The following is a 27427-nucleotide window of genomic DNA, read 5'->3' as shown; positions in this document are numbered from 1 at the left end:
ATGTGCTCACCATAAGTACCTTAACTTTGATTATTTTATTTTACAGACAATGAAATATTTTTAATATACAATGAGGATACTAAGCTCTGTTTAATTGCACAGAGTTCTCATGTGGTTACAACAGCGACTTGCAAGAAAAACACTGAGTTACAAAAATTCAGGTGGGTGTCTGATCACCAGGTGATGAGCGTGGCATTTGCACAATGTTTGGGAGTACCCTACAAACAAAACCAAGCTAAGATTTCTTTGTACCCATGCAACAAGAAAAGTGAATTCCAGAAATGGGAGTGCAGAAACGGGACCTTGGCAATCCAAGGGGAAGATTTATTTCTCAGTGCTGGCAAAAGAAAAGAAGACAATATCATGCTGAATACAGGATCAGCAATGATGAATAAATGGAAGATCTATGGAACCATGAATGACTTGTGTTCTGAAGGCTATGAAGGTAAAGTTTAAAGGTTAATCTTGATGGTGTATGGAACTCACTTGTTTGACATCACAGATAGGATCCTTTGATTTCTGCTCCCCTTAGTCTAACATCAGCTGATCCCCCTGAGGCAATGGTGGACTGGAGGATGATTAGTTCACATATTCAGGCCTGTATTCCTCGATCCAGGAGATGCACAGCTGCTTAGGTTCAATGTGAAAAAATTTGGGTTTTTTTTCTTTACTTTTAAAGCAAAGGTGAATCTAGGCTATTTTCAGTTGTTAGCTTTAATCTAAGTGCTTTATTTAAATGTATAAAAGTACTAGTGAAATTGTATTAGTATTATTGGATGAAGGCCAAAAATCTTTACGTTTAGTACACCAGTATTAAATGTAAGGAAATAATTCCATGCACACTACCCTTCAGTTGCTCTGTGAGATTTCAGATGCCAAAAATCCCACAATATTTAACGATGAAATCAAGTATTTATTTTTAATGAATGATGGGAAGCTAAGCTGCATGATAAACAAATAATGCTATTTTTAGACAAATATTTAAATATATGAGACAAAAATCACTACAGTTCTTTCATAGTTGGCTACAGTATGAAACTCCTCTATTTCCAGCTGTGACAGCTGGTGATATCATAAGCAAACGGTAAATTGCAAGCCTTACCCGGAACTTCTTTGGAAGGCACTGCTGGTGACAGTAGGTCCCCAGTGACACTGGTGTCACATTTGTAACACTTTCTCCACATAGCCTTATGTAAAGTACAAATACGTAGAGAACGGGGTTCCCCAGATTCCCATACCTATATAATAATTTCCTTTTTGCTCCCTCAGATCTGTTTACAGTGTTAGGAAATGCCAATGGAGCTCCATGTGCTTTCCCCTTCCAGCTGAGCGGTAAATGGTACGCTGGGTGCACAGCTGCTGGCAGGTCAGACGGCTTGCTCTGGTGTGCAACAACCCCTGACTTTGATGAGGACCATTTGTATGGGTTCTGTCCAACTGCTGGTAAGTCCCAAATGCTGACACAAGATGCTATAACACAACACTGTTAGGTAAATATACCAATTAACCTGAGACACTGTTAATAATATGGAAGGGAAAAACCTTGTAATGACTTCATTTTACTCAAAAATATCTCTGTCATGCCAAAACATTTCTTACAGAAGAAACAATAATGTTTCCTAAGAGTCTACAGTCAGGCTGAAAGTTGTCTGGGTGTGTCCATCAGTAGCTAACACCCAGGAAAAGGCCAGTATGCCTTAAATATGACTGCATTCAGCATAAAATCACCTGAAAATTGAGATGCTACTCACGGCCTAATTCTCCTTGCTCATTGCTATTTGTGGTAACAGTAGTATAACCTTTTCTACGCAAGCAAATCCCTGTTCTGTATAACAAGATTGGTTTACAGTCTTTGGGAGGATGTAGTTTCTTTTCTGAAAGACATAAAGTAAGAAGATTGGCTCAAAGGTCTTACTGAAATAGCAGCATGATCAACCTTTCCCTTGTAATATTTCAGATTACATTACAAGGTAATATTATCTGAACAGATAAATATATGTGAATATGAGTGCACGATGAAGGACACCAAAATACAGTGTTAATGAAGATATTAAAAACTCTGCTTCAGACCTAATTTTTCAGTGCTATACCACAGACTCAATATTTGTCATTTTAATAGGAGTATTGCACTGGGAAACCAGGTTCAACTCATTAGCAACCACCATTTACCAGCACCATTTTCATTGATATTACTGAAAATTATTTCCTGGTGCAATATTGCATGCAATAGCTTGAAAAATGCCAGAATATCCTCACTGTATAAACTGGCAAACATGAAGAATCTGGCATTATAAAATTGTTGGGACACTAAAACCTGAGTCTACAATTAAAAATAATACCCAATCTAAACCTTCCTGACGCAACTTGAGGCTGTTCCCCCTTGTCCTATCACTTGTTACTTGGGAAAAGAGACTGACACCCCCCTCACTACAACCTCCTTTCAGGTAGCTGTAGAGAGTGATAAAATCTCTTCTGAGCCTCCTTTTCTCCAGGTTTAACAACCGCAGTTCCCTCAGCCTCACCTCATAAGACCTGCGCTCCGGAGCCTTCACCAGCTTCGTTGCCCTTCTCTGGACATGCTCGAGTCATTCAATGTCCTTTTTGTAGTGAGGGGCCCAAAACTGAACACAGGAATCCAGGGGCGGCCTCACCAGGGCTGAATATAGGGGGACGATCACATCCCTAGTCCTGCTGACCACATTATCTCTGACACAAGCCAGGATGCCATTGGCCTTCCTGGCCACCTGGGCAGGCTGCTGGCTCATATTCAGCCAGCTGTTGACCAACACTCCCAGGTCCTTTTCTGCTGGGCAGCTTTCCAGCCACTTCTCCCCAGGCCTGTAGCGTTGCAAATGTAAATAATGATGGCATAGTTTGAAAAGCAAGCTTTGCATCATTGGAAATGTTTGCATTTCAGTTGTATTTCAGGCAAGAGTTAACTTAGGCATAACCAATGAGCTGCTCAACAGGTTTTCAGAGTAGATAGTGACCAAGGTGCAGTTTTGCTTTAGTGATCTCTTACACTATTTTTTTTTTTTTTTACCTGGAGATTATCAGATTTGACAGGGGGAACTGAAAAATCTGCTAATGTCAAAGGCAATCTCTCTTTTACTTAACAAAGAGCAAGCTGATGGAAGAGTATGGGTTTCAGGTGTCTGAGCATTATTTTCTTCAGAATCTCATGTCATAAGTAAGCTTGCAGGTAAAATTTCTCATAACATTTTGTGTAAATTGTTTAGAACAAGCTGTAATACCAAATCTCCTTTCTCTCACACAGACAATGACAGATTTTGGACTACAGATCCTTTGACAGGCACCCACTACCAGATAAACTACCAGTCAGCTCTCACATGGCACCAAGCAAGGAAGAGCTGCCAGCAGCAGAATGCAGAATTATTAAGCGTCACAGAGATACATGAACAAATGTATCTGAGAGGTGAACTAATAAGCAAGACTCAGTAAAAAGAGTATCAGAGGGGTTTTTTTGACTGATTACATGTTTCAGTGCTTTAATCACATTACAATGAGTAGATGTAAAAATAGTATATGTACTGCTAGAGAAACAGCACAATTACTGTAAATTAAGCTTTTTATAGGTGGAATTAAGTTGTGGAATTGCCATTTGAAACTATTTCTATTATTATTTTTTTTTCAAAGAAAGTTAAGACTTTCCAGCTAATTAAGCAAAAGTTGGCTCAAGCTCAGAAAACACCAGAAAGGTCCCAGGAAGGGACCTTACAAGAAGGAACATCATTATAGGAGGCAGTCATTATATGACTTTTGTGTTAAGAAATCAGTATTCCTCACGTATATTTAATGAAACAGATTTCTGAAAATACCATACAAATTTTATAAAAAACACTATTAAAAATCTAAAGACTTTCTGGATGTATGCATAGACTGTAGAACAAAGGCCCTGTATCAACTGCATCGCAATGAAGCAAACTTGATTACATACATTGTTAATATAAATATTAACAACAGTAATTCAGTATTTCAGTTTTCAAAGCTTATTGCTTACATATAACTGTAGAATAGCATCAAATTCAGATTAATATTCAAAATGGTATTTTGCAATTCTCTACCTTTTATCTACAGAATAAACTCTCTGAGTTTATTTACCAGTAAACATGGATTCTGTGCTGAACTTAGAAATCACAAAGTATGCATTAATTATCTTTCTCCAAACTTTGCAAATGCAGAGCATTTCCTAACAAATCTCATTAGATTTCAACTCTTTGGTTGCCTAGATTTGATTGACAGCAAGAGATCCTCTCTCTGGATTGGGCTTAACAGTCTGAATCTCAACAGTGGCTGGCAGTGGAGCGGTGGCATTCCCTTCAGATACTTTAACTGGGCACCAGGTAGTGATCTTTTTTTTTCCTAACACTTTCTGGAATTAATATTTCCCAGCAGTATGATGAATTCATATCAACTACAGTCCTGTATTATTCACCATGAACATGAGAAAATAGAGTTGAAAGGCTTATGAGATGTGATATTAAAAAAGCTGAGAAGGATGCTTTTCTTCACTGGATATACCACAATGAGTTTCAAGCAGAAGAGCTAAATAAAATCATCTCCTAACAGAAGTAGGTAAGGTGAAAAGCATTAGTTGAGCTGTAGCATACTAGGAATACCTTCAAGTAAGTTAAAACCTCTGTCTCTTCAGCTTTCACAAGGGTTATCAGACCCCATATCCTGCAAGGATTCAGCTGTCAGTCTTGCAAAGCCTTCCCCTTAACTTTTTATGCTTTTCTTTTATTCTCTCCTCTTTAACACTCAAGAGAGACTGTAAACAGAGTTCACAGCCCTGGCAGTTTATCTCTGAAAGCTGCTTAATAATTGTTATGGCAACAGCTGTTTGCAGAAAAAGCTGAATGTTTGCTTGCTGAATAAATGCATGCATATTTCATCTTTTGGCCTTCCCCAAGACTCAAAGGTGCCACCCGTTTTTATCTGGCACAGAGGATGGAGGGAAAGCCCAGAGCTGCTGAGTCTGATAGAGGGTTTTCTACCTTCAGCTGAGCTCATCAAATTCCTTAAGCATTGCAGAGAAGAGGAGCAGTTGGGTCTCAGGTCAAGCAGCCCACACCCTTGGAGTTCCTGTATCTCCATGTGATGGCTACTATCATGTGTTAATATACACATTTCCACTTTAATGCAAAATCATTAGAAGTTGTATCTTTTGGGGGAGGGGAAAAATAAAAGTCATCACACTGCGGACCTCTCTGAGAAGAGGAAAACACTGCCCATTTCCCAAGGACAGTGGTCCTGGACAACCTTCTCGAGGGCTGGTTGCAGAGGCAAGCACAGAGACACACAGCAAGTGTGAAGGCATGTGAGGAGGGTCTGCTTGAAGCAAGGAGTGAATCAGCAGTCAAGTTGCCAAAGGGACAGAAAGGACCTGTTCAAAGGGCATGAGTGGAAGTTTTTTCTTCCAGCATATCACTGAAAGATGCTGGAACAAAACCTGACATAGAAAGGAAAGACTCCTCTGCAAGGGCATTGCAGAAATGAGGAACTTTGTTTTCACATGTGATTTGGTATGCCTCATCCAAAAGATGTGCCTTATATTTTATGAAGTCCATTATTATAATTTTTCCGCTCTGCTAAACACAGCTCTAGAAACCAGAAGCCATTTAACATGCTCTGATAAAGAGAAAGACTACCCTGTCAGGCTTTGTCCTGTCTGGGTTCCCACCGCTCCCTACTCAACTGCCAGACAATTTATCCCACAGATTGGTGGCATTTTGGTTTTGTCTCATATTTTAAACAAATAATATTCATTCACTGAGCTTGGTTTACCTTTACAGTGCCAAGCTAGAACTCTAATTTTCACGTTTTGAAATTTCTTTTTATTGTTAGGAGCTGACAGTTCTTACTCTGAAGAACACTCCCCTCTTCACATCTGTAAAATTTCTTGTCTGAAGATGACAAGATGCTACCTTACTGTATTACTGCCCCAAAATATTAGCTTGAAATGCGTCCTCTGATTCCATGAATGTAACTGTGTGTTTTAAGTGCATTACTTAGTCCTATTAGCATAACTGTGTCCTGACAACAAATTGGGTATAAAACTAGAAGTTTCATGAACTGTGTGACTATGAGCTCTGTCTTCCTACAGTCTGTGTACAGCATTGCAACTGTAGCAGCACCAGGTACCCCTTCAATGCAATGTCTGCACTCTTCAGTCTAGCATCTACTGACTGGGCAACAAGATAACTGGTTGTGAGCTACATATTCCTTAATTAATGTAGAGATGAATACTATGCATAGGGTGATAAAACGGGGGGGGGGGGCAGGGGGTGGGGGGGGTCAAGGAAATTACTTGCTGCAATCTTCCTATCAGTGCAGACTTGAGATTTAGTCCTGTTCCGTGCAAGCCAACAATTTACACAAAATGTATAGAAATGTCTTATTTTTGAGACTACTGTTCTTCAGTCAGATATGGCAGTGAGTGTGAATTATACAACAAGCACGTAAATAGATGTTTTGATGGGTACTTTTAAATTACATTTCCTTACCTCCAGTACAAAAATAACTGTAGCAATGAAGTCATGAGTCCATAATTGACACATTAAAAGGCTGGTAGTAAATTGTTCTTTTAGCTGCTGACATAAAACCTGTGCTACAGAAAATTAATTTGGTTTTTATTCTATGAAGGAAGCCCTGAGCCTGAGCCTGGGAAACTCTGCGCAGTAATAAATCCCAGAAGGGATGCTAAATGGGAAAACCAGCCATGTGAGCTGAAAGTTGGCTATATCTGTAAAAAGGAAAACTCCACACTGGATCCTTTCATTCTTCCATCAGGTATGTCAAGCAAATAAAAACCCTTTGATAAAGACAGAATTTGTGTTCCTAAAAAAAAATAAAAAAATCATGGCTATTTAAAATAAATTTTTTAAAAAAGCATTGTCATTTGTTCTTCTTCTTTCATGAGTGGCACAGAACAAAACATACTGCTATTTCTTTAACCAAATATGTTTAAATACTGAAAATGTACCTGGAAACATATAATCACACAAGCAATTTTTATTTCATATTATTACTCACAATTCCAGAGATGCTGGTCTATGCCATACACTATCACAGAAGTATCATGGACTGCATGGATGTGAAAATAAAGTTAGAGATGCCTCACCCTTCCTGAAGGGCATTAGAATGAAAACACCTAGGCTTATCACTGAAGGCTTGGAAACGTGGCATTAACAGGCTCAAACCACCTTCTCAGTAGGACTGTCTGTAACCTAGAAAGATGGCCAAAAAAATCATGTTCCTTCAGAACACTTTTCCACTAGGCTTTTCTCTGATTTATTTAATTATACTTAGTACAGAAAGCTGTATGTGCAGAGAATTACTTGTGCTGCAGTAATAATGCCTTTATGAAGTATGCAAACCATAACTGCTTGGGCTATATTGTGTGAAAACACTATATATGGTATTCCAAAATATTCCTCTGACCAAAAGTGAATATTTCACATTAGTGAAGCCCAGTAAACACTGGCTCCCTTATTTTTTGTTTAAATGCAGTATGTTTTCTGTAGAAGCACAGTGCACAACAGCAGACTAAAATGTTTTATATGTATGAGGAATGAACAGAAGTAGTGCTTATTTATAATCACTCCATTTTCATTCTAATTAGTTAATTAACTGATTTCAAATGTAACTGCAGTTATTCTAGACTTCAGTTTTCACTGTTTAAAAGCCTGAAATATCTATTAATTAATGCAGAGCCTGTTAAATGCCCCGAAGGATGGTTGCCCTATGGAAATCACTGTTTCATGGTTCATAGAGACCCCAGAGTATGGAGAGAAGCCCTAATTTCTTGCAATGAGAGCAGTGGCAATCTGGCCAGTATCCACAACCCCGAGGAGCATGGCTTCATAGTGTCTCAACTTGGCTACAGTGAGTAGTTCTACAGGGCAGTGTTTGGTACAAATGGAGAATTATATTATTAGAAATCTTACAGGATTTTAAAAAACCCCGAACTTCCATGTTTGATATGAATATTCATAGGGAAGCCCACAGATATGTAGGTTAAAAAGAAGCACCAAAAAACCACAAAAGGAATCATTAGTGCTCTCCTAATTTTCTTTTTATTTTCATTTGAATTCGTTTTTCACTGCATGAAGTCACTTGAAGGAAATAACAGCTCTAGTTACTGCAGTATTTGGGCTGATTATCTGACTCAGACACCTTGTAGCTGTAGATACATTAATGGACTTCCACTGATAAAGCTGAGGAATCTCATTTCCTGCTGGTATCTCATTTTCTAACTTCTTGAAAGAAGAATATGAATTAGATCTTAAAATAAACTCCACTGTCATTTAATCTAGATGAATTTGTATTATAACATGGCAATTTCAGCTGATCTCCATAAAATCTTGCTCCTATGGACTATTTCAACTTGGGTACTAACAGAGGTGAATTTCTGTTCTTAGAAGCTGTGGATGAGCTGTGGATTGGTCTGAATGATCTCAACACTCAAATGTACTTTGAGTGGAGTGATGGAACTCCTGTGACATATACCAAATGGTTGCCTGGAGAACCAAGCCATACAATCAGTGGACAAGAGGATTGTGTCATTATGGCAGGAGAGGTAGAATCATTCCCAATTTGTGTGGCATTATACTATTTATTTTTTGTTTATATTCCTAGGTTGTTTTTTTTAATGCAACTTAGAAACAGATCAGGGAATCTTTATTCACCTAGAAAGATGGTTGTTCTACATTAAACTCAACATTAAATTAGAGATAACTAGATACATGTTCCTATCTGACTCTGAGTGTATATTATATGGCAAGCAAACCTTACCAGTCTGCCCGTGACACCCAGTTACCTTAACAAAACCTCACAATTAAGCACAAATACCAGAAATTAATTAAAAAGTATAGAACTTTATTCTCCCATTGAAACAATATTTTTTTAAAAAAAATTAGTAACGCTTCTAAAGGAAACTGGTTCTTCACTATTTTTCACCTCTTCCCAACCTGCATCTAGGATGGATACTGGGCAGACAGTGCCTGTGATAGAAAATTAGGCTACATCTGCAGAAGAGACCCACTACAAGGAGTTTCTGGGACAGCTAAGGCTGATCCTGCCTGCTGGAAGGTAAGAAGAAAGCATAACCAAGAATCTGGTTAGCAAAATTACACTGTTTTCACAAGCTCCACTTGATCTTGAAACTATCTTTGTTTTTCCTCTAAGAAGTGTGATTGTACATCAAATTCAGGGTGATAATTTTCACTACATTCCCTTATTTAAAATAGAGTTATTTTGAATTTTTTTACTCAATATGAGTCAGGCCCATTACTCTCAGAACTGTCTGTGAAAGAGGCTAAAGCCACTACTGCAGTTTTCTGTGTATTTGTTTTATTGTTCTACAGCCATCTGTGGTTATCTAAGACGTAGTAGAGACTGGGTACCATTTCTGGACTATGTGACATAACGCAAGATGATGACAAATATCGTTACTGAAGCCAAATCGAAACAATCAAATTGCTTTTATGAGTGAATTTGTTTTGAACAAGTTATTGTATTCTACTGCTATTTTTCCCTTCTCTTTTCTCCTCTTTTTACTTTCCTGTTTACCACTGTTCTATATTTAGTAACATTTCCCACAACCCCATATGGGGAACAGAGCTGATACTCCTTGTGCTAGACAGAACTAGGCAGCAGCTAAATACTGAACACAGATTTTATTTACCTTTATTGGGTGCAGGAAGCAAATCTTGAGCTGGTATAGAAGGGAAAAGTGACTTGGAATTCAGATGTAATTTTGAGGATTTTGCTTTTCAATAGTTTTAATGTTACCTTTTCAGCCAGATTTTTTAGGTAAACTGATGAGTTAAATCAATTAACTAGTTACTGTTCTTTTAGCCTAGAAACACCAGGAAACTTGAGTTAGCATCTCACTGTAATACAGACTACTCTCTTCAGTTCTGAGCAAGGAAGTATTTTACTTACCCACATCTGAATATACTCTTCATTCTGTGTACCTCTGACTTCTTTATGAGTTAAAAATTGTCAAAAAAAGGTGGACTCATATGCATGAAGTCTCTTCTCTCTGGATGTTTACTAAGCTTCATTTCCATTAGTTCACTGGAATTCAAATGGAATTCATTATCGCACTAGGATATATTAAAAATATGTTGATTTAAGAGTATGCACTAAAGTTCAAGAACTATAACATGCTCTTTTTACTGTAAGTATATTTCACATGTTCATCACAGGGCTGGGAAAGATATGGTTTTTACTGCTACCTGGTTGGACATACCTCTGTAACATTTTCAGAAGCAAAGAAAACCTGTGAAAGGAGCAGTGCTTATTTAACAAGTATAGGAGACAGGTATGAAAAGAGTCTAAAAACTGTATATCTGATGCAGTAATTTTGGTATTTTATAAAATTGTTGAAAACTTTTTGGAAAAAAATGTGAAACCAGAAAAACAGAATATCCTTTTTCTTGAGAAAAAAATTATCAGTAGAGTATGTCTTTTCTAACTAAATATATTTTACACATTCATGTTTTCCAGTACTTTACTCTGAAAGAACAGACCCCAGCTGCTTCTGTTCTGTAAGAAGCAGTTTTTCAGTATAGTACAGCTACACCTGCTGTTAAAGCCACCTGGTACCCAGCTAAGCAACGTATTTCCACGTAAGAGGAAACTTAGTGGAGACTCCATTCATTCTAGTCTTGTGTAATTTAGGATGCTCAGAAATGGCAGGCTAATGGAAAGCTAGGCTTAATCCCCATCTGACTCCTGTCATTTCAGATATGAACAAGCTTACCTGATCAGCCTCATTGGTCTGAGCTCCGAAAAGTATTTTTGGATTGGTCTCACAGACACAGAAGGGCAAGGGATGTTCAAGTGGGTGACTGGTGAAGGTGTTCTGTACACAAACTGGAATGCAGCAATGCCTGGTACACTGCCACTGTTATTAAGGAACTTTCTGAGTTGCAATTCTAAACTGTTTCCCAACTTTGCTAAAACACATCCATGATGACACATACAAACATTCTGCCTTTCAAATACTAGTATCTTTGATACATGCACTCAGCACTGGTGAGGCTGCACCTCGAATCCTGTGCTCGGTTTTGGGCCCCTCACTACAAGAAAGACACCGAGGTGCTGGAGTGTGAGCACAAGTCCTGTGAGGAGCGGCTGAGGGAACTAGGGTTGTTTAGCCTGGAGAAAAGGAGGCTCAGAAGAGATTTATCACTCTCTACAACTACCTGAAGGGAGGTTGTAGTGAGGTAGGTGTCAGTCTCTTCTCCAAGTAACAATTAGGACAAGGGGGAACAGCCTCAAGTTGTGTCGGAAAGGTTTAGATTGGATATTAGGAAAAATTTCTTCACTGAAAGGGTTATTAAGCATTGGAACAGACTGCTCAGGGAAGTGGCTGAGTCACCATCCCTGGAGGTATTTAGAAGATGTGTAGATGTGGCAGTTAGGGACAGGGCTTAGTGGTGGTCTTGACAGTGTTAGGTTAATGGTTGGACTCAATGATCTTCAAGGTCTTTTCCAACCTAGATAATATTATTTTCTATGATGACATGAAAACATTTCTTTTCTGGCTTCTCATTGCTTACATGACAAAAATCAAACTGAGCAGAAAGGGTGAAATCCGTTCCAGCCTGGGGAACAGACTGCCACATTCTTGCAGTGGGTGGCATAGGAAAGAGTCAGGCAAAGGGTTGTTCATGCACTTATAAAGCTTTTCAAAGGGGAGGGAAGATGATGGACTCTGCTTGTCAGTTTCCTCTTTTTACAAAACTCCTTTGAGTGGACACCATACTTAATATTTCAAACAGTCTTTTGTAAATGAATCACACGAGCTATAAAAATGTCAAGGGAACCACTTTAAAACACATTTCAGTTTTATATTATATCTCACAAAGGGAATGAAGCCGGTTGTGTTGCCCTAAGGACTGGAAATGCAGCTGGATTATGGGATGTTCAGAACTGTGAAGTAAAGGCAAAATTTCTCTGCAAAAAAATAGCTGAAAAAATCACTCTTCCTCTTGCTCCTGGAACCACTTCTGATTCCAAATGTCCCTTGGGTTGGGATACAAACAATAGCACTAATTCATGCTTCAGAGTAAGTATTATTTTTTCAAATAATCCTACTCATGAGAAAGAAGAGCACCAAATAGGGTGTCTAAATTTCAGAGAATGGCACATCATTGCACAAATCTTGAAAGCTTTTACACAATTATTCATGGAAATCACTGCACTTATCACTCCATCAGTGATACATAAGGTTATCCAATTAGCATAGTCTTTAATCCTTATTATATATGATAATTGTAATGGAATATTTTCCTATTTTGTTTATTCAAGGCAGTCAGCACATTTATTTTTAACATGTTGCGAACATAGTGTTCTACCTGTATCTATAGGTTTTTGTGAGAGAAGAAAACCAAAGGAAGACATGGTTTGAAGCCCAAGATTTCTGCAGAGAAATAGGAGGAGATCTGGCTGCCATTAGAAGTGAAGAAGAGCAAACAGTGATAGAAAACTTAATAATGTAAGTAAACAAAATATCTAATAATGGATATTATGGTGCAACAATTCATTATATAGGAATAAATGATAATATTCTTGAGTTGCTCCTGAGATAATTAGTTGAAAATCTACATCTGTTTATCATCATAGTCATAAGAAAAAGAACTGAGAAAAAGTTTCATATGGGTACCATTTTCACAGACATTTTTGGAGTTCCTAAAATTTGTCATCATCTGAAAATCTTTAAAATAAAAAAACCAACCCAACAACCAAATTGGTTGAATGCCTGTCCTTCAGACCCATTTCTAATTTTTTTCACTGAACCATTTTGAAATGAAATTGTGACTTCCAGCAAACCTGAAGATTTTATTTCTGAAAGAAGACTATGATCACAGCATCAGTGAAGAAAAACAATGTGCTGTGTTTTCAACACAATTATTTGCAAAGTAGAAAATTTTAAGGCATGAACTTCATTTACTTGCTAATGGAAGTTTTTTCTGACCAGCAGCATTTTGTTATGTTTAAAATTTCTACTCTATTTGAAGCCTTCAATAAGTGTGAGAGTTACTGTCCCACATAACTTGCAAAATAGCTAACCGTATACATCCTCTTCTTCCATGATACATTTTTTTCACACTCTAGAAAAAAATACCCATCATCTCAGCCTTTCTGGATAGGTTTGCAGTGTTTAGATCCTGATGGTGGACTTTCCTGGAGTGATGGATCGCCGGTGAGTGTTTGACCTTGCCAGTTTCTTTCTGTTCTGTCTTTATCACTGTTGAAATTGTACCATGACTGGCGTGGATGACAGCTGTATAAGAATTCCCCAAAACATCTACTGTGCTGTTGGGTATCTCTAAATCATTATTCTTCATACAGGTTTGTAAAATAAAAAGGCCAATAAACCCTGAGGTTATACCATCACAACAGTGGCAACATGAAGTACTAGCTACAGCTATAGAGATGATTATAAGTGGCAAATATATGAGGAAGGTCTCTCCTGATTTTTATTAGTCTCTGGTCATATATTGCCACATTCCTTTCACCTGCAATTGATTTATAACATTTTATTCCAGTTTTCATGGGACTTATAGAGTCTGTTAAATGCTGTGTAAACCCAGAGCCTTTCTTTTTTCTTGCAGAGTCACTATTGCTTTAATGGCCCACATAGGCAGCACAGCCATGGGAAGACAGTAAGGAGTGGTTTGAAACTTTGGTGCTGCTTCTCTTTCCTTCCAGAGTGCAACTTTTTCCCCTGTATGATAAGAATAAAAACCAAAGCTGTGTTTCTTCTGTAGGTGAATTATAAGAAAAATAATTATTTTTACAATACCGCATTTGAATATTGTGGAGCAATTGGTGAAGAAACTTCCACGTCATGGATTAAGGTGCACTGTGAATACAGTCATAACTGGATTTGTGAAATAAAGAAAGGTAGGTTACTTTTTACTCTAAACTCACATTAGGAAGAAATTTAAGCTGAATCCCATTCTATCAAAATGGGAAGTTCTGCAAGTTACGTGCTGGTAGAAAATCTGATTGATTTCACCAGAATTTTGCATAAGGAAAAATAGGTCAAGACATATGAATACTTTCAGAATACATTTCAACTATTACTCGTAAACTTCTTTTTTTTATTCTCTAAAAAAAATATAAGCTTTACTGAAAATATATTTGCTTATGTAATTACAGAATCATAGAAAATAAGGTGAAGGCAAGCCCAAGGGCTTATCTGATAAAATCCACTGCTCTGCACAAAAGCAGATTTTTGTCAAAACAGAAGCTTTGACTAACACAAAACTGTATGTTTCTTGGAACTTTACTTTATTGGGGACTAAGGGGACAGAGAGTGAGAAAGAGAGGATCACAGTTTAAAAAAAAAACAAAACCAAAAACAAACCACCAACAAACTTTAAATTTCTGTTTCCTTTGTGAAGTAAAACTTCACTCCTCTGTCCAGGTATAGCTAGAATGCTACACAAAGACAGATTAGTCACCTATTCTAATTTAAACAAGACTACCAGCATACTAGAATCATTCTCTTTGCAAGATGGCATGTAAAAAAACTCCTCTAACAACAGGCTTGCTGTAATGAAAAGATGGTAATCCAAGCTTCAAAATGTATATACTTTAAGACAATAGGCAAGCTCACATCTTCCCCTCATACTAGTAGCAAAATCTTCAATGTTTACACTTGTTTGTTTTTCTTTTCCAAATGTAACCACTGTTGAGAAAGATATTCGGCAAAATAAGAGAGAAATCAGTTAAAGCTTTGTATTGAGTTTACATTTTACTTCCAAGACTAACAGCAGTGTTGCTTTGGTGACTCTCTGGGCTTCACACAAGCAGTAAGGGCTAATTTATAAAGTGGTACTTTTCTAAATAAGATCATTTCTGTGGTGGTGAATTACTCAATCTGATTTTAATCAAGGCACATTGTCTCAGCTTCTCATACTTAAAAAGTAATAGTCATAGACATCTATCTCAGAGATGTTATGAATATATCTTTCCTGGTAGCTTCCTTCTTAAGTCCTCACCTGCACGTTCAGCACAACTGAAAATCATCAGTAGAAGTCTCAATAGTTGTATACATTTAATTAATATTGGTGTATGAATGGCAGAAATTATAGCCTGAAGAAATTACCATCATTAGTCAGCAGTGCATAATGTCATGCTGAAGGATCCTGAAATAATACTTTGTACTTCCAGAACAGACATAATTTTGTTCTTTTAAATCTTTTAACCAATCACACAAGAGATTATGTTTAAAAGGTGACATAACTTCTTTTTTACCCAAGCATGTGTGTCACATGCTTCATTTACACATACAGCAACACAAACATTACAATGACTTCCTGTGGGAAAATGCTTTAAAGTTGGTGTTTGTTTTACGTTTTTATAGCTCTTGGCCTTGCATGTTTAGAGACACATTGCTCCAGTATCCCACTTCATGTGATGTGGAAATTTTTTATTTAAATTATTACTCAAAAGCTGGTGGATTTTCAGTCAAATGTAATTAATTGTTCACAAAGTAGTTCCACAGAAAAAAAAAACGTTTCACAAACAAATACTAATAACATTTAAAATAATTTAAAGCAATAATTTGTTCAGTATTTGGATTTCTTGTTCAGATACAAGACAAGGTACATAAAGAATCTCTTATTATTGTGCAAAGTATACTAACATTGAAGTAAAGTACTTTCACTCTTCAGTTTTCTTTACTTACCAAAAATCTACCAAGACAGACATGTAGGCCTGTAATGCATCTATTATGCCCTGAACATCAATTTTTTCTCTACACCAAAGATACTATATAAATATATTCTGCATTGAATATGTAAAATATAAAAAACTGATAGACATTAAGATAATTTCCACTAGTTGAACACTTAAGATGACTCAATACTTGGGTAACATTTTACATCTTCATTTTTTTTCCATTTTATTACAGGAACACCCTTGAAACCAGAACCTCTGGGCCCTTCTGTTGGTAAGCTGCTGTTTATTTTCTCTTATTGAATGGGTGGTATCATGTAACAACACCAGTTTTGTGTAAAAACTGTGAAGCATACAGAGATTCCTCTCTGTGTTGCAGCATATGAAGTCACAGAAGATGGCTGGATTATAAAAGGAGACAAACAATATTTTTTCAGCACAGAAGAGACCTCTATGGAGAAAGCCAGAACATTCTGCAAAAACAGTCATGGAGACCTTGCTACCATTGGAAATAATAGTGAAAGAAAATTTTTGTGGAAATGTGTAAGAGGAAATTTGGCTATGTTATACAACATATGGCCTATCTAGCCTGCTGTATATGCTTGTGAAGCACAGGAGAATGTGTTTGTTGCATAATACTACTACATTTTATTAGCAGTGGATTTAAATGTTCAACCAAAAAAATATTTATTCTACAGAATAGAGCTTCCCTTTAGGAAAATAAATATAAAAGAATTTACCATTTACTAGGGTGGGTATATTCTTGTATATTCTAATCTAAAGAGAGTTCTCTTCATGAGCAAATATATATAAGGAGGAATGAACTGGTAGATTAGGTGTATTACTGAGAAAACTGTCCTTTTGACAGGGTGGTTACCCCTCATCTGAATACCATTTTCTAGAATACAGTGTTATATGTAGATGTAAAACTACTGTTGCTGAACAAAACAACTTTTCAAAGAAAGATTTAGTCTGGTCCAGGTCAGAGACTGATGAACTAGGACCTTCATGAACTAGTTTTCCTGCAACACGTATGTTTATGTATTTCAAGGGCATGCCTATATGCTGCCTGAGATGGTTCTGATGGTCACAAGCCAAAGTCATGGCAGGGGCATGCTAACAATTTAATAGCACAGATGTTGCCTCAAACGTCTGCCATAACCCTGTTTGGTTTACTAATACCAAAGTAGCCACACAATCTCCTTTCTGTTTCACACTATTACATGCTTGCTTTTATTATGTGGGAAAGGATAAAAAAGGAGGAAAGAACAGACAGCTTGAGACACAGGAATTACATGGCTGCTTAAGAACAAGAAAGTACCAAATAATTTTATAGTAATTTTTTTCTCAAGTTTTCCATGTTTCTTTTAAAATTGAGAACACAACTTTGAAAGCTTTGATCTTACCAGTAAAGCAGCCAAAACTTGGAAAGCAGCAATAAAGATAACAGAGCAAAATTATGTATTGCATGGTATTTACTTCAAGAGGGGTCCTCTTTGGTCATTACACAGGATCATTTAAACAGTGTGTATTCATCTATTGGCTTCTGTAGTGCAAAAATTACACTTTTTCATATTAGATAACTACTAAGTATTAGTAAACACTAACTAAAAGTACCTTTTTGTGTTTAGATCTTAAAAAATGGCAAATTGAAGTCATATCTCATAGGATTAATTCAGAATGCTGATCAACAGTTTAGGTAGGTAAACTAGCTACATAAAGATTCACAAAAAGCAATTGTAGAAGTTTTGTACTGCCAGAGTTCCTTCTGGAGGGATGACTGCAAGAGAGTTAAACACAGATTCAGAGAGTTTCAGTGCATGTTGAAATGTGTGCTCTCCCTCGGTTTAACCCCATTGTAAAAACAGTTTTAAATGCCAGTTTTATAGGGAATATACATGCTATGAATACATAGATAATGTCTTTTGAAAATAAAGGTATTTTTGTTTTTTAACATGACATACAGCAATTTCATTATCTAAGATCTTTTAATCATAAAGAAAACACCATTTACAGACAGACTCTTGGGTGGGTTTTTTTGTTTGTTTTTAATCTTTAGCATGTTAAGGTAGATTTTTCTGAACTCTCCCATGAACATTGTCTGAGCAACTGCTACTGTTCTTTGGGGTTTTTTTCAGTTGGATGGATGGAAGCCCAGTGCACTATGCAGCTTGGGCACCAGGTGAGCCCAACTTTGCAGATGCTCAAGAAAATTGTGTGGTCTTAAATAAGGAGGATGGTGAGTTACACAGCTTTTTTAAAATGCATTTTTATGGGTACTGCTTTTCCCCTGTTTGTTAAAAATATCTTGCCAGCTTTAATTCATTCCTTCCCAGAAATTGGGGAAAACATGCATAATAAAGTACAGACATTACATCTGAGGTTTCTTCAGGGGCAGTATCAGCCATAAAAGTGGAAAATATTTATTTCCTATTTAATGGGGAATGCATTATTCCCCATTTAATGGGGAATGCAGGGACAACTTGATCACATTATACAGCACAGCTGCACAAACAATATGTTCTATTCAATCAACGGCAAATTCGTCTTTTAAAAAATAGAGAATAGTTAGTAAAGGAATAGAACACATATGGACTTTCACGTTTTATAGTGCTTTCACTGATAAAGCGTTACTTTACACTTGCATGTTTCAGTGAGACAAAACTCTTCGGGTGTGTTCTGCTCAGAGGTCATGAAGTTGCCATATCAGCCATCTCGTATGGCCACTATTCCCACCGTCACAGCAGGACCAAAGTCCTCCCATAAGCAGTGATGACAGGAGGTAGAGTTGAGCTGAAGCATGCCATTTCCCATTCCCAGGCAGATTGCTTTTGAACCTATAAGTACAAGAAGCCATTTCACATTCCCACAAATTTCAGTCTTATTCAGTGTCTTATTATCCATATTTAAATTGATTTCAGGTTTGTGGAATGATGTCAGCTGTGGTTTTTCAAATGGCTATATCTGTGAGAGGCACAGAAGTTTTATAAATGCAACACTTCCTCCAGCAGTACCTTTACCTCCTGGAGGATGTCCTGAAGATTGGCATTTATTTAAAAATCAGGTACGATAACATGCATCTGAGCACAATGATAGTCCTTAGGAAGGTACTTAAAGATATACAAGAAGGCTTTTGTCTCTCAGATACCTTTTGACAGCGACTATGCAAGGTTGCATTAAAAATTAAACCAGTTGCCTAATTCTTGCAAGATGGTATTTTTACACATTTTAAATTATTTTCCTGAGAAGTGGTAATCTGAGATACTTTGGAAAAACTGCTACATTGTACATAATTTCAAAAAAATTGAACTGAATTCAAATGAAAGCACCAACTATAGCATAAAATCAGTCATTTGAGTTGGAATTAATCAGAAATATGGCCACATTTTTCCAAACAGGCTTCAATATAATGCTTGCCTCTTCCCAAAAGGGACAAACTTGATGTGCCTATTAAGCAAGGATTCTACTTCTCAGAGTTGTTACTTTTTACAAACTATGCAAGATAGTTCTCTGACAGTGCTACTGGCATGCCACAGCGCAGAGAGTGAGCTGTAAACATGGAGAGGGCAGACTAGGCACACTCATAATTACTGAGAACATTTCAGCATGAATATGTATTGGTAATGTGACGATTACACACTTTTAAAGTTAATTAAATTTCAATTTTACATTAATAGCATTACATTAATAAAATTTACATTTTACATTAATAACATTTACATTCATAAAAGAGCTGTAAAATGAAAAAGGCTGAATGCACACATAAGAGCACACAATGACCATAGGCTCTAGGTCAAAAACATTTTTTGCAAAGTTCAGATGACTGCACATGAATCCCAGGGCTGGGCTTTTCTTACAGAGTCAGCACTTCTTTGTCTTACTAATGATGGAGTATGGCTTCTCAAAATCTCTGAGTTAACACATCAGAGTCTCATCAGACTCCTACCGTGGTTTATAAATGAGCGTTGCTGTGACTTTCTCAGTCCCTCTCAGAAAGACACAGAGTAAATTTAAAATTTCTGAATGGTTTTGACTTGGTTCCAGAGCTGAGTCCCGTTCACTGGAAAATTATTTTGTGGGTCTGAGTTAGGCTAATTTCTACTTAACTAGTGTAATTCAAACCTAAAGTCCTTTTGCTGTCACTCACTAACACTCTATACTCGTTCTTCCCTAGTGTTACAAATTTTTTGGCTCTTCTTATGAATACTGGTATACTGCAAGAAGAAATTGTATGAGCCTTGGAGGAAACCTGGCGAGCATACATAATGAACAAGTACAAGGTATAATGAAACAGCCCTTTAGGTAATAGATAGCATTTAGTCTGTATATAGCGGTCATTTCCTGCAAAGAAGAACACAGCAAAAAAGAGACAGTATGTAAATGTCTGTATTTTATAATATGTATATTCAGCATGGGATACATGACCGTGGCATGAAACGTTTTTGGAAGAATTGAAACCATCTGTCTAGGGTATGTTAGTGATGCTAAGGGTTGCTTCCTCCTCTTCCATGTGAACTGCTTTACATTATTTATAGGGTATGAATTAGCATAAAATACAAAATCCAGACCTGGCATTGGTAATTTTAAACACAGAGAAAGAAAAAGAATCCATGGTCTGTTTCTACCAGAAATAGAAAGGGTTATACTATTATACCTCTCTGAAATGTCTGCCTAAATTCTGAAATTTAATTCAGCAGTAGAATGTCAGAGGAAGGCACATTTTCACCGGGCCCATGTTCCCAGGCTTCCATTTGCAGCTGTTATATAGCTACATATTTCTATCAGTCAGTCAGCTCATCCTGAATGTTGAAGTGAATTCATTAGATAACGTGGTGGTCAGGTCATTTTTTTGTATCTTTTTTCTTTTCAATATTGCTTCATAGCTCCAAATGCTTTCACTCTTTGAGACTTCACAAGCAAAGTCTTGGCTTAAGCTTGAAATAATAAACTTGGGCAAATTTATGATCAATTGCTAATTAAAATGTATTTACAAGATTTTAACAATCAAAATCATGAAGGATTTGTTTATGAGCTGATGTCTTGACTGATGACATGACATGTTCATTTTCTTTTCTCCTGGCTTTTTTCCCAGCTTTCCTCACTTACCATTTGAAGGATGTTTCAAATGATCCCTGGATTGGCTTGAATGATATACTCAGTGAACTCAACTTTGTTTGGAGTGATGGAACTGCTGTCTCCTATACAAACTGGGCTCCAGATTCCCCTAAACTTGTAGAACCCGTTTTGTTTCCCAGTCTACATCCAGAAGATGGCCATAATCTGCTACAGGTAAATACTACATAGCGTTTACCATAAAATTAAATCTGAGGAGCAATATCACTTCTAATGAACAGCTCACCTTGATACAGACATTGCCTCAGCCTTCTCCCCAAGTTGTTCATCATTCTTTGCACTGGGATTAGTGATAAAAAGTTTCAGTGTTTGAGTATTCTAGATATCTCAGAGCACAAAATGGCATTGCTGCTATTTTGCCAAAGAATTTGGCAAAATTTTGGGCAATGGACAGATTGAATAAAGATTGGATAGATTGAATAAAGTTTTCTTTTTCATAGTAATTTGCAGTTCATTCTGCAGAGAATATAAATGCAATGTTAGAATGTTATAAGATAACACACATTGGAAATATTTTCACATGTTTGACAAGTTAATTCATGTTTGAAAAGGAAGGAGGAGAAGATGAACGAAAAAGTCGAGTTTTTCTCACTTCTTCCCTATTTAAAATTGTAATTGAATAGCTAAGAGCCAATAGATGTCAACTAAACAAATCAAACCCTCTCCACTGGTAGGACTGAAATTAGACCTCAGAACGCTGTAAATAAAATAGCATCCTACATATTCAGACAAATATAGACTGATTTGCACAGCCGCATTACCTTTCTTCCATTTATTTCCATACCTTGCTTTCCGAACTTGCCCTTCACACCCTGTCATTCAACTCAGTCCATCCTCCCTTCACTTTGGTATCCACACCTCTAGAGAACCCAGAAATCATACCACTAGAAAACCAGCTTAATCTGCACCTGAGCCAGTTCATTCTGCTCTTACCCATCTAGCCATTGGCCAAGGAATGAAGGAAGGCATATAGGATACAGCACAACAGATAGCTCTACATTACTGCAGTTCTAATAACACTCCTGGGAAATATCAAGCAGGGGAAAAAAAAAAAGTGTGATGGTACATTATACTTTTCTCCTTCACCTTCAAGATACTAACAGCTATCTCCTTCACAGGATCCTTTTCAAAGGAGTGAAATAACACCAAAAAGTTACTCAAGCTTAAGCAATTAGAGTCAAGAGGCACTAAAAGAGGTGTTCCTAAAATTTCTGCACAGCAGTTTAGTAGGCTGTTGCAGGTTGTAATAAACTTGAAGTTCCAGCTTCCTAAGCACTCAGCATCTGATCTGGTGTAGCTGAAAGAGAAATTCTAAGAACTAGGGCTGATGATAACTCTGTCAAGGACCATCATTTAGAAGATTTTGTCAAGAATAATCACTATTTAAAGTTGGCTTTGCAAGCCAGATACAAAGCATGACCTCCATTTATTTTTATTTCATTCTTATTCAAAAACATTACTGATAGTCACTCATTAGTTGAGTCAAAAGGTGTGACAGAAAGTTTTCGAAAATAATAGTGCTTTTCAAAAACTCATTGTCTCCTCAAAACTAACCAAATGAACAAGCAGGCTGAGCTGAAGATTACAAAGATTTACAAGACAGTACCAAGGTGGAGCTGGCCACCACAGAGGAAGCCAGAAAGAACAGAAAAGGATAAAGGAAGATGATTCTAGAATTGTAATACAAACCCTTCAACAACAGAATTCAAAGAAAAAAGGAGTGAAAGTACTGAGGGGGTTATACTACTTTGTTTTATAACTTCTAATATCAATGTACTCATATTCTTTCCCTTACTCCAACAGTTTGATTGTGTTTCTCTGAAGAGAGGTCATGCTGATGACACAGGAAAATGGAACAATCAGGAATGTTATAAATCCACAGGGTATATATGCCAGAAGAATAGTGGTGAGTTCTGTATCGCTAATCTTGACATTCATAACACAAAGGATTCAAATAATTTTTCTTGTTTAACATGCTTTAGATAAGTTTTATATTTTTTTTTAGGAAAAGGATCGGTAAAACCTAGGAGTCCATCTTGCATTCAGGTATTACTTAGCAATGTTTTGGAGAAGGGAATGATAAATAAAATATCAGAATTTAGGAAAGAAAAATGATTTTATTTTTTTAAAGTGTAATTAAATAGTTAAAAAGCACAAACATTTTAATTACATAAATTTTTAATGATCTATAGATTATTGTAAATCTTAAGTTTTACATTTACCTATATAAACTTGAGAGTCACAAAGCTGCTAAACCGCAAAGAGTATTTTGAAAACATGCGGGTAGGTGTGTTACTTTTGACTGATGGGGTGAACTTAACTCCACAATATAAGATATTGTGAATTTACTGATTCAAAATTCTCAGAGGCTGAAAATGTATTTCTTCAATCCAGAAAGTTCACTGTTGTTTTGAAGTTATCTGTTACTTATAAACAACTAATGAGAAGCTGTTCAACTTCATTAGCAATTTTCTACTGGGTTTGTAAATAATGAAGAAGATATTCAGTCACTCAAGTCAAATATGTGGCTTCCAGACTTAACTGTTCTTGAGGTGGGTTTTTTTTATTATTCCTACAGATCCTGAACTCTTTAAGCCATCAGCAACAGCACTGGAATTCACCTTTGACCATTCTGATGGCATTAGATATTCTATCACCCATTACAAAATGAACTGGGAGGAAGCACAGAAAAACTGCAATAACAATGGCTCAGAACTCGCCAGCATCTTAGACCCATATAGCCAGGCACTGTTGTTTTTACTTGCACAGGAATATGGAGAACCTCTGTGGATTGGTCTTAACAGCAATGCGGTAAGAACAGACACATTACATACAAGTAGTCAAGCTGACACTGGACCTGATCTTTATGCCCTTATCTTGTAACCTATAGGAATTTCTGCCAGTGTAGTGCTGCAGTACAGCACCCATTTATGCTGGAGTTCTTTAAATAAGACTTACACTCTTACATGATTTAGCACAAGGAAATGCTCCTGCAAACCAGTATATAACACTGTGTGGTGTTTAGAGCCATTTGAAGGGCCTCAAATATAAATGGTAAAATCTGCCACATTGTGAGCTTATTTTAATCTGAAAGATATTCCAGGAACAACATGCAACCTGCTCTCCTGCCATGTGTTTATGAACCTCAGTGATCAGTGACATGGCATCTCAGGTTGCAAATCTGAGACCTGTGAAGGAATGTTTTTTACATGTGTATTTATGCTCCCATTAAGCAGTCAGAATATTATGAAAAAAAAAATAAATCCTTTCTGTTTGTGAGATGGCTGCATCAGTTGTATGAGAGGGGAGAGTGAACATTTGGACAGTAGGTGTTTTGACATGCTAAACTCTCCCCCATGAATCACAGCCACGGTGACTACAACAAAAGTGATGGTGATCAGTGCTGCTTATTGAGAACACTCCCACACACACTACCATTTTCCATGTAGACATTTTGATGGTCATACCAACATGTTGTCTTATCTGACTCCCAGTTTTATGCCTTCTCTCAGGCCCCCTTTCTTTTCTCCCATTTCCCAATGCTTGAAAAATGCTCTGAATTAATGTTAGATATTTTTTGGAGGGCATTAAAAAAAATCGTTCTGCATTCCCATTTGTGAATAACAGATACTGTACATTTTGTTGCAGTTAGCATTTACAAGCACAAAAAGGGGGCATTAGTAAGCATATAATTCCATACAGGTTTCATGAAAGTCCTCTTGAGGATCCTGTGGAGTAGGCTATGTCACTCTCAGCAACCTTGAAATTACTGCATACATTTTGCTTTCAGACCAATGGCAAGTATCAATGGATTGACAGGTGGAGATTAGTTTACAGCAAGTGGTCCAGCGGGGAACCAAAACAGACATTAGCATGTGTCTACCTAGACACTGATGGCACCTGGAAGACAGCTTCTTGCAAAGAAAAACTCTTTTCTGCCTGTAAAAAATCGGATGGTAAGCAATTGTATATAAGTGTTTTAACTAGAGAGTGTGTAGATTTATCAACTGTGCTAAATAAATTGAACCACTGGAAAAATACTTGTTTTATACAAGTATACAGGAAGACATAAGAAGATAACTAACTAGCTCCAAATATTGACATGAATTCTTCCCAGAAGTAAATCGATTCATAATAATAATTACCAAAAGCCTGAGAAACAAAGGACTGAATACTCATTAAATTCTTAACTATTCATTCTAATATGAAAAGTCATTCACATGCTATGAGATTGTTTTGATTAGGCATCAGATGAAACTGTATCCGGTTGAGGCACCAAAGTTTGAAAAGTCAGGGAATCTCCATCACTACAGGTTGCTAAGAACAGACAGGACAAACATCTGTTAGAAATTATATAGTTATATAACAACTTCATGTCACCTGTGAGCACAAGGATGAAGTAAATAACCCCTTGAGGAGCCTTCCAAGCACAAACATCTATAATTTCTATGGAAAAAAAGTATAAATATTTCACAATCTAGCTATCTTCTTGTTCTTATCAACATTATGGAAGATCTTGAATTATTAGAAAATTATAAACTGCATGCCAAATTACACTCTCAGATGTAATTGGACAAAAATTCTCAGATTTTATATATAATGTCTCTTTCCACTTTAATATTCTGGAAATCCAACTTGAGAGCTAAATGTTCCTTAATAGGGAAAGAAATAGACTGTAGAAGACTCACAGGAAGAAAATGTAATTTGGCAGAACATTTAATTTTTGTTCCATCTGCATTTATCTTCTCATCCAAAATCTTCCTATTATATCAATTACTATGGAATTTATTCTGGACGCCCTCTAATAAAAAATCTTGCAAACCATGTTTAGTGATACCAACACTTTCATTCACAATCACAGTTCCTGCTAGAAGGTTTTGATTCTGTCAAAAAAGGAGACTGAAGTGTCAGAAGACATTTTAAAAATAGCAGTTTTAACTAATTAGGCATATATTTATGCCAGAAAACCAGCTGGATATTTTATTGACTAGAGTAATTACAAAAATCATCATTAAACAGAATCTATACTTCTTATAGACTACTGTATCTTCCTAATCATCTTGATAAGTAAATATGAAGCAAAATATGCTCTCAGACACAAAATGAAAGCCATATGCAAGCTGTTTTTAGAAAATCTTCATTTCTTCTATCATGACACAGCTAATATAGTCTGTTTAGTTTTGTCTTACTAGTATAATAGGAAAAACAAATGTTATAAAATAACTGGATTCTAACTACCTTCTCTCTTATCAGTAATGGCCCCTACTGAGCCCCTTCAACTTCCTGGAAAATGTCCTGAATCAAGAGGACACAAGTCTTGGATACCTTTCCATGGTCACTGCTATTACTTTGAGGCCTCCAGGAAAAGAAGCTGGTCTCAAGCTCATCAGGAGTGTACCCGACTAGGTGAGTGTTTTGTTTTAGAAAGACTGAAGATATAAACACAAAATAATGGATGATATTGCTAAGTAAATCTTAAATTACTTTAAAACTTCAAACTTAAGGCTTTTTAGCTTGCTTTTCTGAGCATGCTTTTTCACAATAAAACTAAACTTTGTCAGAGATAGAGGCATCTGATATCTCAAATACCAGGTGAAATATAAACATCTCAAAAATATAAAATTCCTACTAGTTCTAAGGAAATCAGTAACTGTGTAGGAAGATAAACACTTCTAGAGTCTCACTAAGGCACAGACTGCTTTCCCTTCCCCAAACAAGAATCCATACACAGTGTAAACTAGGAGACACAAACTCATAGGATAGTTGTCTTACTACCAGGGCACAGTTTATTAACTGGATCTCACTGGCTGGACAACAAATGAGATGAAGTTGTTTAGCTTTCATGAACCAGTAGAACACACCCAGCCATGCAGCTCCTGCTCTGGAACAGGCCCCTCTATGATCAGGAGAGAAGAGCTGTGTGTGGATGAGGGGAGAGGAAAAGACACTCCACATTTCTGATTTTTCCTGTTTTGAGAATTGCTGTGATGCAGCATACACTTCAGTGTGAGTAAAAAGAGAAAATATTCTATACATTAGCCTATATGTCTGAGTGACAGTCTTTTAATCGTAAGAGACAATACAAAGATTTCTAGCAGCACTTCCTCATATGTATGAAAACACTGACTTATGACTGAGTAAACAGAAAATGAAGCTTTGCACAGGCATTTTACTTTACAGCTGTGTGACAACAGAATTGCTGAAATGGTTCTGTAAAAAGATAAATCACATAATTACAAGAAAAAGTAAAAACGAAAGGTCACATTTGGACACTGGTCCATGTTCTGAAGTCCTACACTTTTTCCTACATGTTACCCACTGGCCAGGCCAGGAATGTGGTCATTTCCTGATGACTCCAACACAGCTTTGTGTATTTGTAATGTCAGGGCAAATGGCAATTATAAATCAGCTTCTGGACATCTTCAAGACTACAACCTGTAGCTGCTTACACATCCTATCTATCCTTGCAGAAGATAGCATCAGGCACTCCCAAAATTGCTGCTCAGCCAGTGGTGGTGACAGAGCTGAGTGGCAACATGCATGGTGCCAACTGCATCAGAGTACCACC

The 27427-nt window shown here is 36.8% G+C and overlaps 1 protein-coding gene across 1 annotated transcript in view; it reads left to right on the top strand.

Annotated features, from left to right (window-relative positions):
- Positions 1-27427, top strand: part of LOC141957039 (macrophage mannose receptor 1-like) — a 33066-nt gene that overhangs the window by 2255 nt on the left and 3384 nt on the right. The window contains exons 2-26 of the mRNA XM_074897977.1: positions 47-445; positions 1270-1443; positions 3278-3436; positions 4251-4364; positions 6667-6813; positions 7735-7908; positions 8445-8602; positions 9004-9114; positions 10236-10351; positions 10777-10925; positions 11904-12103; positions 12405-12532; positions 13153-13240; positions 13809-13944; positions 15962-16000; positions 16106-16269; positions 17358-17425; positions 17865-17965; positions 18648-18790; positions 19901-20006; positions 20819-21015; positions 22663-22765; positions 23438-23670; positions 24650-24815; positions 26113-26265. Of these exons, the coding sequence (XP_074754078.1) occupies positions 47-445; positions 1270-1443; positions 3278-3436; positions 4251-4364; positions 6667-6813; positions 7735-7908; positions 8445-8602; positions 9004-9114; positions 10236-10351; positions 10777-10925; positions 11904-12103; positions 12405-12532; positions 13153-13240; positions 13809-13944; positions 15962-16000; positions 16106-16269; positions 17358-17425; positions 17865-17965; positions 18648-18790; positions 19901-20006; positions 20819-21015; positions 22663-22765; positions 23438-23670; positions 24650-24815; positions 26113-26265 (3726 nt within the window). The remainder of the gene's footprint in view (positions 1-46; positions 446-1269; positions 1444-3277; positions 3437-4250; positions 4365-6666; positions 6814-7734; positions 7909-8444; positions 8603-9003; positions 9115-10235; positions 10352-10776; positions 10926-11903; positions 12104-12404; positions 12533-13152; positions 13241-13808; positions 13945-15961; positions 16001-16105; positions 16270-17357; positions 17426-17864; positions 17966-18647; positions 18791-19900; positions 20007-20818; positions 21016-22662; positions 22766-23437; positions 23671-24649; positions 24816-26112; positions 26266-27427) is intronic.

The sequence above is a fragment of the Athene noctua genome, chromosome 2, assembly GCF_965140245.1.
Source record: "Athene noctua chromosome 2, bAthNoc1.hap1.1, whole genome shotgun sequence".
Taxonomy (NCBI): Eukaryota; Metazoa; Chordata; class Aves; order Strigiformes; family Strigidae; genus Athene; species Athene noctua.
The sequence above is the reverse complement of the archived record's forward strand: the minus strand, read 5'-3'. Positions and strand labels throughout refer to the sequence as shown.